At 44.7% G+C, this 12,679-nt stretch overlaps 1 protein-coding gene across 2 annotated transcripts in view; it reads left to right on the top strand.

Annotated features, from left to right (window-relative positions):
- Positions 1-12,319, top strand: part of LOC124010775 (annexin A6-like) — a 48,824-nt gene extending 36,505 nt beyond the window's left edge. The window contains exons 18-25 of one of the 2 annotated variants that reach the window (XM_046323431.1): positions 4,434-4,524; positions 5,036-5,115; positions 5,249-5,302; positions 5,386-5,479; positions 6,084-6,179; positions 6,501-6,559; positions 8,362-8,499; positions 11,563-12,319. In XM_046323431.1, the coding sequence (XP_046179387.1) occupies positions 4,434-4,524; positions 5,036-5,115; positions 5,249-5,302; positions 5,386-5,479; positions 6,084-6,179; positions 6,501-6,559; positions 8,362-8,499; positions 11,563-11,622 (672 nt within the window). In that variant the 3' untranslated portion in view covers positions 11,623-12,319. The remainder of the gene's footprint in view (positions 1-4,433; positions 4,525-5,035; positions 5,116-5,248; positions 5,303-5,385; positions 5,480-6,083; positions 6,180-6,500; positions 6,560-8,361; positions 8,500-11,562) is intronic. The other variant, XM_046323432.1, reaches the window with a different exon arrangement.
- Positions 12,320-12,679: the final 360 nt, after the last annotated feature.

A 12,679-nucleotide genomic window follows, 5' to 3' on the forward strand; every position in this document is an offset into this window, starting at 1 on the left:
AGAGAACAGTCTATGACTCGGGTGGCTGGAGTCTTTGACCATTTTTAGGGCCTTCCTCTGACACTGGCCTGGTATAGAGGTCCTGGATGGCAGGAAGCTTGGCCCCGGTGATGTACTGGGCATTCCTCTGACACTGGCTGGTATAGAGGTCCTGGATGGCAGGAAGCTTGGCCTGGGCATTCCTCTGACACTGGCTGGTATGTCCTGGATGGCTGGGCATTCCTCTGACACTGGCTGGTATAGAGGTCCTGGATGGCAGGAAGCTTGGCCCCGGTGATGTACTGGGCATTCCTCTGACACTGGCTGGTATAGAAGTCCTGGATGGCAGGAAGCTTGGCCCCGGTGATGTACTGGTCATTCCTCTGACACTGGCTGGTATAGAGGTCCTGGATGGCAGGAAGCTTGGCCCCGGTGATGTACTGGGCATTCCTCTGACACTAGCTGGTATAGAGGTCCTGGATGGCAGGAAGCTTGGCCCCGGTGATGTACTGGGCATTCCTCTGACACTGGCTGGTATAGAAGTCCTGGATGGCAGGAAGCTTGGCCCCGGTGATGTACTGGTCATTCCTCTGACACTGGCTGGTATAGAGGTCCTGGATGGCAGGAAGCTTGGCCCCGGTGATGTACTGGGCATTCCTCTGACACTGGCTGGTATAGAGGTCCTGGATGGCAGGAAGCTTGGCCCCGGTGATGTACTGGGCATTCCTCTGACACTGGCTGGTATAGAGGTCCTGGATGGCAGGAAGCTTGGCCCCGGTGATGTACTGGGCATTCCTCTGACACTGGCTGGTATAGAGGTCCTGGATGGCAGGAAGCTTGGCCCCGGTGATGTACTGGGTCGAAGGCACTTCCCTTTGTAATGCCTTGCGGTCGGAGGTCGAGCAGTTGCCATCCCAGGCAGTGATGCAACCAGTCAGGATGCTCTCGATGGTGCAGCTGTAGAACGCTTTGAGGATCTGAGGACCCATGCCAAATCTTTTCAGTCTCCTGAGTGGGAATAGGTTTCGTCATGCACCCTTCACGACTGTCTTGGTGTACTTGGACCATGTTAGTTTGTTGGTGATGTGGACGCCAATGAACTTGAAGCTCTAAACCTGCTCCACTACAGCCCCATCGATGACAATGGGGGCGTGCTCGGTCCTCCTTTTCCTGTAGTCAGGAAGTCCAGGATCCAGTTGTAGAGGGAGGTGTTTAGTCCCAGGGTCCTTAGCTTAGTGATGAGCTTTGAGGGCACTATGGTGATGAACACTGAGCTGTAGTCAACGAATAGCATTCTCACATAGGTGATCCTTTTGTCCAGGTGTGAAAGGGCAGTGTGGAGTGCAATAGAGATTACATCATCTGTGGATCTATTGGTGAGGTTTGCAAATTGGAATGGGTCTAGGGTTTCTGGGATAATGGTGTTGATGTGAGCCGTGACCAGCCTTTCAAAGCACTTCATGGCTACAGACGTGTGCTACAGGTTGCTAGTCATTTAGGCAGGTTACCCTAGTGTTCTTGGGCACAGGGACTATGGTGGTCATTTAGGCAGGTTACCTTAGTGTTTTTGGGCACAGGGACTATGGTGGCCAGCTTGAAACATGTTGGTATTACAGACTCGGTCAGGGAGAGGTTGAAAATGTCAGTGAAGACACTTGCCAGTTGGTCAGCGCATGCTCGGAGTACACGTCCTGGTAATCCGTCTGGCCCTGCGGCCTTGTGAATGTTGACCTGTTTAAAGGTCTTAATCACATCGGTTGCGGAGAGATTGATCACACAGTCGTCCGGAACAGCTGATGCTCTCATGCATGTTTCAGTGTTACTGTGGCCCTGCCACATCCAACATGCGTCGGAGCCGTTGTCACTGGGCAGCTCTCGGCTGTGCTTTCCTTTGTAGTCTGTAAGTGTCAGAGCAGGTGTAGTACGATTCAATCTTAGTCCTGTATTGACGCTTTGCCTGTTTGATGGTTCATCGCAGGGCATAGCGGGATTTCTTATAAGCTTCTGGGTTAGAGTCCCGCTCCTTGTAAGCGGCAGCTCTACCCTTTAGCTCAGTGCGAATGTTGCCTGTAATCCATGGCTTCTGGTTGGGGTATGTACGTACAGTCACTGTGGGGACGACGTCCTCGATGCACTTATTGATAAAGCCAGTGACTGATGTGGTGTACTTCTCAATGCCACAAGAAGAATCCCGGAACATATTCCAGTCTGTGCAAAACAGTCCTGTAGTTTAGCATCTGCTTCATCTGACCACTTTTTTTTATAGACCGATTCATTGGTGCTTCCAGCTTTAATTTTAGCTTGGAATCAGGAGGATAGAATTATGCTCAGATTTGCCAAATGGAGGGCGAGGGAGAGCTTTGTACGTGTCTCTGTGTGTGGAGGAAAGGTGGTCTAGAATGTTTTCCATCTGGTTGCACATTTAACATGCTGATAGAAATGAGGTAAAACTGATTTGAGTTTCCCTGCATTAAAGTCTCCGGACACTAGGAGCGCCGCCTCTGGATGAGCGTTTTCCTGTTTGCTTATGGCAGTATGCAGCTCATTGAGTGCGGTTTTAGTGCCAGCATTGGTCTGTGGTGGTATGTAGACAGCAACGAAAAATAGAGATGAAAACTCTCTAGGTAGATAGTGTGGTCTGCAGCTTATCATGAAATACTCTACCTCAGGCGACCAAAAATTTGAGACTTCCTTAGATATTGTGCACCAGCTGCTGTTTACATAAATGCATAGGCCCCTGTGTCTTACCAGAGGCTGCTGTTCTGTCCTGCCGATAGAGTGTATAACCCGCCAGCTGTATGTTCTTAATGTCGTAGTTCAGCCACGACTTGTGGAAACATAAGATATAGTTTTTAATGTCCCTTTGGCAGAATAAACGTGCTTTCAGTTCGTCCCATTTATTTCCCAGCGTTTGAACGTTACCTAGCAGGACGGAAGGCAGATTGACACCCATCACCTGATGTTCACAAGGCGCCCTGATCTCTTTCCACTAAGTCTCCGTTTCCTTCTCCAGCGAATAACGGGGATCTGGGCCAGGTAGGGTGTTATATCTCTACCGTCTGGCTCATTGTGTATCTGGGCCAGGTCGGGGGTGTTATATCTCTACCGTCCAACTCATTGGGTATCTGGGCCAGGTCGGGGGTGTTATATCTCTACCGTCTGGCTCATTGTGTTTCTGGGCCAGGTCGGGAGTGTTATATCTCTACCATCCGGCTCATTGGGTATCTGGGCCAGGTCGGGGGGTGTTATGTCTCTACCGTCCAACTCATTGGGTATCTGGGCCAGGTCGGGGGTGTTATATCTCTACCGTCTGGCTCATTGGGTATCTGGGCCAGGTCGGGGGTGTTATATCTCTACCGTCCAACTCATTGGGTATCTGGGCCAGGTCGGGGGGTGTTATATCTCTACTGTCCAACTCATTGTGTATCTGGGCCAGGTCGGGGGTGTTATATCTCTACCGTCCAACTCATTGTGTATCTGGGCCAGGTCGGGGGTGTTATATCTCTACCGTCCAACTCATTGTGTATCTGGGCCAGGTCGGGGGTGTTATATCTCTACCGTCCAACTCATTGTGTATCTGGGCCAGGTCGGGGGTGTTATATCTCTACCGTCTGGCTCATTGTGTATCTGGGCCAGTTGTTATATTGTGTTATATTTTCGGTCATATGAGATGGTAGCAGCAACATTATGTACAAAAGAAGTTACGAACAACGCCGAAAAATGTATGTTTTTATTTCGTCATTATTGGGTATTGTATGTCGATTGCTGAAGGAAAAAACTGTAAATTTCTGAATGCACTGTAATATATATAGAAATGTATTTACACACTGAATGTTTGTGAAGGATCTCTCTGTATGATACATATCTAGTAGACAGGTCAGATTTAGTATGTTCCACAGACAAAGGACAGCCTACGGGTTCTTTCTCCAGTGGGTGGATTGATGTGTGAGACAGATATGACGAACTATGAATCAAAAGTGTTTTGACAGCACAGAGCACAGAGCACAGAGCACAGAGCACAGAGCACAGAGCACAGAGAGAGAGAGAGAGAGAGAGAGAGAGAGAGAGAGAGAGAGAGAGAGAGAGAGAGAGAGAGAGAGAGAGAGAGAGAGAGAGAGAGAGAGAGAGAGAGAGAGAGAGAGAGAGAGAGAGAGAGAGAGAGAGAGAGAGAGAGAGAGAGAGAGAGAGAGAGAGAGAGAGAGAGAGAGAGAGAGAGAGAGAGAGAGAGAGAGAGAGAGAGAGAGAGAGAGAGAGAGAGAGAGAGAGAGAGAGACAGCCTGGCAGACACAGTGTTGGCCAAGATAGGCATTTCCATGTTGACTAAATTCTAAAAGATAAATCCCAGCATTTAGAAGACATGCAATGGATTTGATGTTGGCTGCTCAAACAAACCAGAATGACAACACCCGTTTCCTATTCCGGGAGTCACACAAACTGGTTCAATATTTTTCCAGGGGGCGGGGACAGATGAACACGCTCTGATTGAGATCCTGGTAACCAGGAGCAACGAGGAGATCCACGCCATGAACGTTGCCTACGAGGATGGTGAGGCTTAAAGCGCCCTTTAAAAGATATATAATCACTAATCACTATTCTACAATGTAGAAAATAGTAAAAATAAAGAAAAATCCTTGAATGAGTAGGTGTGTCCAAACTTTTGACTGGTACTCTATATGCATATAGCAATTATTGGTACCATGATATTTTGTATTGCGGACTCTGACATCGCTCGTTCTTATATTTCTTAATTTTTATTTGTTGCGGTATTTGTGTGTATTTTTTTTAAATATTGTTAAGCAGTACTGCACTGTTGGAGCGAGAAACATCAGCATTTCTCTGCACCTGCGATAACAACTGCGTAATATGTGTTCACAACTAATACAATATGACTTGCTCTTTGAACTGTGGTACCTATCGTTGCCTTTAGGGGGAGCCAGTTCTTCTAGTAGCTGTTACTGAACCATAACACACTGAAGCATTAACAGTTATTGTAGCTATAAACACCTATGATGCATGAATAATAGCCTTGTATTAACCTGGGTCTGATGTCTTGCAGGCTATAAGAAGAGCATGGAGGACGCTATCCAGTCGGACACCTCAGGGCGCTTCAGTCAGATCCTCACGTCGCTGGTGCAGGTAACGTTTATTCCCTCGTACTGTACATCTACAAAACAAAGGGACATAATATGGGCCGTCCGTATAATTCTATAGGAATGAGTGAAATCTATTCTACATAACAATTCCTGCCGTGCTCTTCCTCCACCACCAGGGGGCGAGAGAGCAGGGTCCGGCCGACTGGGACAGAGCATTGGTGGACGCCCAGGTGAGTACATCATGCAACATGACTCTCGCTTGTTCGATTTTTCAACGGGGTTTATTGTGGAATAGTGTTGATGCTCTTTTCAGGAACTGGCCGATGCCTGTAACGAAGACTCTGACGACATGGAGATTAAGTTCATGAGTATCCTCTGTACCAGGAGCTTCCCACATCTCAGGAGAGGTACCAGAGAAACACTGTTTTATCACTACTGACCACATCTCAGGAGAGGTACCAGAGAAACACTATTTTATCACTACTGACCACATCTCAGGAGAGGTACCAGAGAAACACTATTTTATCACTACTGACCACATCTCAGGAGAGGTACCAGAGAAACACTGTTTTATCACTACTGACCACATCTCAGGAGAGGTACCAGAGAAACACTGTTTAATCACTACTGACCACATCTCAGGAGAGGTACCAGAGAAACACTGTTTAATCACTACTGACCACATCTCAGGAGAGGTACCAGAGAAACACTGTTTAATCACTACTGACCACATCTCAGGAGAGGTACCAGAGAAACACTGTTTAATCACTACTGACCACATCTCAGAGAGGTACCAGAGAAACACTGTTTAATCACTACTGACCACATCTCAGAGAGGTACCAGAGAAACACTGTTTAATCACTACTGACCACATCTCAGAGAGGTACCAGAGAAACACTGTTTAACCACTAATGCAATATTAGATAGACACATTATTGGACATACAAGCCTCGATGTCTGGCTTTTACAATCGATGATAGACATGTAATGTAGATGTTTTTTCTTCTCAGTGTTCCAAGAGTTTGTTCGATGCAGCAATAAGGACATTGAACAGATCATCAAGAATGAGATGTCTGGAGACGTGAAACAGGCCATGTATGGCATAGGTAATAAGGCATTTGATTGGATGGCTTCTTCAGTTTGACCCTTGACTCCAGAGTGGAGTATAGGCCATTGAGGCTGTTGACAAATAATATAATAATAATAATAAATAAATATATGCCATTTAGCAGACACTTTTATCCAAAGCGATTTACAGTCATGTGTGCATACATTCTACGTATGGTTGGTCCTGGGGATCGAACCCACTACCCTGGCGTTACAAGCGCCATGCTCTACCAACTGAGCTACAGAAGGACCACAGAAGGGTTTGACTATTGTAATGTTTTGTTGTTGTTGACCTATCATATCTCTCTTTCTCGTTGCAGTTCGGAGTGTAAAGAACCAGCCTAATTACATTGCAGAGCGCCTGTACAAAGCCATGAAGGTAGGTCTATTTCTGATGCTTTTTCCAAACGGCTCCCATCGCAGTCCAGCCATGTTTCAAAGCTCCAGTTTTTACTAGGCTAGCTGTTAGTACTAGCAGGCCAAAGGGGATGGTTTTTCTAACACTTCATGTTGTTGTTTCTGTCTTCCTGCTAGAGCAGGCTATGTATGTTTTGTGTTTTGTATTGTGTGTTGTATTGTGTGTTGTATTGTGTTTTGTATTGTGTTTGTGTGTTGTATTGTGTTTTGTGTTGTATTGTGTTTTGTATTGTGTATTGTGTGTTGTATTGTGTGTTGTATTGTGTTTTGCATTGTGTTTTGTGTTGTATTGTGTTTTGTATTGTGTATTGTGTGTTGTATTGTGTGTTGTATTGTGTTTTGCATTGTGTTTTGTGTTGTATTGTGTGTTTTGTATTGTGTTTTTTATTGTGTGTTTTGTATTGTGTTTTGTATTGTGTTTTGTATTGTGTTGTATTGTGTTTTGTATTGTGTTTTGTATTGTGTTTTGTATTGTGTATTGCATTGTGTTTCGTGTTGTGTATTGTGTTTTGTGTTGTATTGTGTGTTTTGTATTGTGTTTTGTATTGTGTGTTTTGTATTGTGTTTTGTATTGTGTTTTGTATTGTGTATTGCATTGTGTTTTGTGTTGTATTGTGTGTTTTGTATTGTGTTTTGTATTGTGTGTTTTGTATTGTGTTTGTGTTTTGTATTGTGTTTTGTATTGTGTATTGCATTGTGTTTTGTGTTGTATTGTGTGTTTTGTATTGTGTTTTGTATTGTGTGTTGTATTGTGTTTGTGTTTTGTATTGTGTTTTGTATTGTGTTTTGTATTGTGTTTGTGTTTTGTATTGTGTTTTGTATTGTGTTTTGTATTGTGTTTTGTGTTGTGTTTTGTATTGTGTGTTTTGTATTGTGTTTTGTATTGTGTTTTGTGTTGTGTGTGGACCCCAGAAACCTGTTGCTTCATTGACAGTGAATACTAGGGATCCAACGACACTGAACTAAAATATAAACACAACATGTAAAGAGTTGGTCCCATGTTTCATGAAGCTGAAATAAAAGATCCCAGAAATGTCCCAGACGCACAAACATATTATTTCTCTCAAATGTTGTGAAGAAATGTGTTTCCATCCCATGTCAGTGATCATTTCTCCTTTACCAAGACAATCCATCCACCTGACAGGTGTGGCATATCAAGACGCTGATTAAAGGAGCATGATTATTACACAGGTGCACCTTGTGCTGGGGGACAATAAAAGGCCTCTCTAAAAATGTGCAGTTTTGTCACACAACACAATGTCACTGATGTCTCAAGATTTTAAGGGAGCGTCAATTGACATGCTGACTTCAGGAATGTCCACCAGACCTGTTGCCAGAGAATTGATTGTTGATTTCTCTACCATAAGCCGTCTCCAACGTCGTTTTAGAGAATTTTGGAGTACATCCAACCGGCCTCACAACCGCAGACCACGTGTACGGCGTGGTGTGGGTGAGCGGTTTGCTGATGTCAACATTGTGAACAGAGTGCCCCATGGTGAGGTTATGGTATGGGCAGGCATTAGCTACGATTAACATTTTACCAATAGCAATTTGAATGCACAAAAAGACTGAGATAACATCCTGAGGCACATTGTGTTTTTAAGTATCTGTGACCAACAGATGCATATCTGTATTCCCAGTCATGTGAAATCTATAGATTAGGGCCTTGTGAAATTAGAGTTTTTTTTTTTGGGGGGGGGGTATTTTATATATTTGTGATCAGTATATGTGTGTATAAACATGTTTTCTCTGTTCTCTCTGCAGTGTATTGGAACAGACGACAGGGCTCTGATCCGCATCATGGTCTCACGCAGTGAAATCGATCTTTTCAATATCCGCAAAGAGTTCAAGGAGACTCACGACTGTTCTCTCCATGAATTCATCCAGGTAGAAACCATGGTTGTAAGTTTTCATACTTTACATGTCGAGTGACACACTACTGTCTACTACACTCACACTACTGTCTACTACACTCACACTACTGTCTACTACTGTCTACTACACTCACACTACTGTCTACTACACTCACACTACTGTCTACTACTGTCTACTACACTCACACTACTGTCTACTACACTCACACTACTGTCTACTACACTCACACTACTGTCTACTACTGTCTACTACACTCACACTACTGTCTACTACACTCACACTACTGTCTACTACACTCACACTACTGTCTACTACACTCACACTACTGTCTACTACACTCACACTACTGTCTACTACACTCACACTACTGTCTACTACACTCACACTACTGTCTACTACACTCACACTACTGTCTACTACACTCACACTACTGTCTACTACACTCACACTACTGTCTACTACACTCACACTACTGTCTACTACTGTCTACTACACTCACACTACTGTCTACTACACTCACACTACTGTCTACTACTGTCTACTACACTCACACTACTGTCTACTACACTCACACTACTGTCTACTACTGTCTACTACACTCACACTACTGTCTACTACACTCACACTACTGTCTACTACTGTCTACTACACTCACACTACTGTCTACTACTGTCTACTACACTCACACTACTGTCTACTACACTCACACTACAGTCTACTACTGTCTACTACACTCACACTACTGTCTACTACACTCACACTACTGTCTACTACACTCACACTACTGTCTACTACACTCACACTACTGTCTACTACACTCACACTACTGTCTACTACACTCACACTACTGTCTACTGCACTTTGCACGTCCCTTTACATGCCCCTGTACACCCTCGGTGTGTGTTCTGTGTGTCTGTGTGTGTGTGTGTGTGTGTGTGTGTGTGTGTGTGTGTGTGTGTGTGTGTGTGTGTGTGTGTGTGTGTGTGTGTGTGTGTGTGTGTGTGTGTGTGTGTGTGTGTGTGTGTGTGTGTGTGTGTCTGCGTGCGTGCGTGCGTGCGTGCGTGCGTGTGTGTGTGTGTGTGTGTGCGTGTGTGTGTTGTGTTGCACTAACTGTGCTGCTACACATCCTATTTCCGTTCGAGACGGGTGGAACGGGGACCGGTGCTCTATAGCTTCCTGTGTCGGGCGGAGCTTGTGGTGCTGCGGCTGCCATACAGCTGTTTAGGAATTTCCCCTTACTTCCTCTCTGTAGGCCGACACCCGTGATTGGCTGGAAGATGTCGAGGCAGGAAGTGCCCAATAACAGGTCTATACCGACTCTCACATGTAAAAGACCTGGGTTGTGTACTGAATGGCACCCTGTTCCTCTACGGGCCCGGGTTGAAAGTAGTGCACTATATAGAACCTAGAGTAGGGTTTCATTTAGGACACATTCACCAGTACTAACTTATGCAGGTGAGGGTGACCCTTAAATAATGTCAATGATATCATCTATGTACCAGAGGAGGATATAAGAGCTATAATGGAATGGTTGGGGATTGATATACTGATTGGTTGAAAGAGTCGTGCTGTGAATACAGTCGCTGTGTCAGTAAAATACAATAAAAATCGAACCCGATCCGAAGACGCTCTTTATTGCCGTTTTGCTAATTTAATGTATTTCAAACCCGATTGTGAACTTAGATTCTGATATGTTATAACTTCTTTGATTTCTATAAATGTCTGTCCCTTAACCCTGTGTGTCTGTCCCTTAACCCTGTGTGTCTGTCCACTAACCCTGTGTGTATGTAACCCTGTGTGTCTGTCCACTAACCCTGTGTGTCTGTCCACTAACCCTGTGTGTCTGTCCACTAACCCTGTGTGTCTGTGTGATGTACTGTGTGTCTGTGTTACTGTGTCTGTGTGATGTACTGTGTGTCTGTGTGATGTACTGTGTGTCTCTGTGATGTACTGTGTGTCTCTGTGATGTACTGTGTGTCTCTGTGTTAATGTGTCTGTGTTACTGTGTCTGTGTGACATTATTGAGTTGACAATGCTTTTACTGTGGGAGCTGTTCATATACCTAACTGATTACCCCACTCTGAATAACTTAGAATATGTATATAGCTATATAATATATGATAGAATTAACCAATAAGGCCAGAGGGGGTGTGGTATGTGGCTAATATACCACGGCTAAGGGCTGTTCTTAGACACAACGCAACGCGTATAATTATTGCTATTACAAACTGTTTACCAATGTAATTATAAGAGTAAAAACAACACAGTTTATAATTTATAAGATTATATCACATATTATATAACTTAGATTATGACCTGGGTGGTTCGAGCCCTGAATGCTGATTGGCTGACAGCCGTGGTATATCAGACCGTATACCACGGTTCGTCGGGTCTAAGAACAGCCCTTAGCCGTGGTATATTGGCCATACCCCCTCAGACCTTATTGGTTAATTATATAATATATGATATAATAACATATACTGCATAAACACTCAGTAAAAGAGACCCTAAATACTCCTTCCTCTCCTGTATGCATCCCCTGCTGTGCCACCAGAGACTCTGGGTTCGCGCCCAGGCTCTGTCGTAACCGGCCGCGACCGGGAGGTCCGTGGGGCGACGCACAATTGGCCTAGCGTCATCCGGGTTAGGGAGGGTTTGGCCGGTAGGGATATCCTTGTCTCATCGCGCACCAGCGACTCCTGTGGCGGGCCGGGCGCAGTGCGCGCTAACCAAAGTTGCCAGGTGCACAGTGTTTCCTCCGACACATTGGTGCGGCTGGCTTCCGGGGTTGGATGCACGATGTGTGAAGAAGCAGTGCGTCTTGGTTGGGTTGTGTATCGGAGGACGCATGACTTTCAACCTTCGTCTCTCCCGAGCCCGTACGGGAGTTGTAGCGATGAGACAAGATAGTAGCTACTAAACAATTGGAGACCACGAAAATGGGGAGAAAAAGGGGTACAATTCACACACAAAACAACAAACAAAAAAACATTTGTATGCATCCCAAATGGTCCCCTATTATTATATAGTGCCATTTGGGACAGTGTCTGTTTTAGTAAGTTCCTAAAAAGCTGCTGCTTCCTCTCTCAGGGTGATACCTCAGGGGACTACCGTAAGACCCTGCTGATGCTGTGTGGAGGACAAGACTAGAACCAGAACCACCCAGCAGGCTTCCAGAAGGGGCTCTAGAACACTCTAGAACTAGAACCACCCAGCAGGCTTCCAGAAGGCTCCAGAACACCCGTGGAGCTTCTGGAACACTCTAGAACACCAACTGAAGCTGTCAATCTACCAGTCAACTGTGCTGTGTATACATCCACATAGTCAGTCTGCTCTGTTTGTCCCTCACCGCTGCCACTCCTCTGCCAAAGTGACCTATGACCTCAACAGCCTCCCCACAGAGTCTCTGTTCCTTTCTTCTTTCCTAGCTTTCCTCAAGTAATCACAGATCTAAATTGGTTCAAGTGATGTTCATAACCTTGCTATGCTTACACCAATCCATAACTAATGATGCATTTTTAAATTACTGGAACATTGGAGCTCTGTGTTGTCACCCCTGTGTCAGATAGCTGTCACCTCTGTGTCAGTCTTTTTCATGTCAAATATTTTTTTCTTATTATTTTTTTTCCCCAGAACCCCTGTAGTGTTAGTGGTATTTACATTGAAAGTGAGAGATAGGAAACTGCTTGGCTATGTGTCTATCAACCTATTGAGGGCTTGAAGTGATTTGTATGGCGCTTCTACAATGCAATAGGTCAATAGGTCATCCATCCAATGAATACTGTATGGTTTTAGGAACGTTACATTGTGTCTCCTGATAATAAAAGGAATTTGTCGTAGTACCGTATTCTGTTTGGAATTTCTTTTTTGAAAACAGATTTGAATGATAAGATATAACCTATATTGGTATAAATGCATACAATTTTGGAAACTGCATTGAATACATTTTCAACGAAATTGCTCTTAGGTCCACATTTCTGTGTAATATGCACCGATGACGGGGTAATGACTCAGTAATGCCCTGACTCAGTAATGACTCAGTAATGCCCTGACTCAGTAATGACTCAGTAATGACTCAGTAATGCCCTGACTCAGTAATGACCTGACTCAGTAATGACTCAGTAATGCCCTGACTCAGTAATGACTCAGTAATGCCCTGACTCAGTAATGACTCAGTAATGACTCAGTAATGCCCTGACTCAGTAAT

Source organism: Oncorhynchus gorbuscha, linkage group LG23 (genome assembly GCF_021184085.1).
Source record: "Oncorhynchus gorbuscha isolate QuinsamMale2020 ecotype Even-year linkage group LG23, OgorEven_v1.0, whole genome shotgun sequence".
NCBI classification, from domain to species: Eukaryota; Metazoa; Chordata; class Actinopteri; order Salmoniformes; family Salmonidae; genus Oncorhynchus; species Oncorhynchus gorbuscha.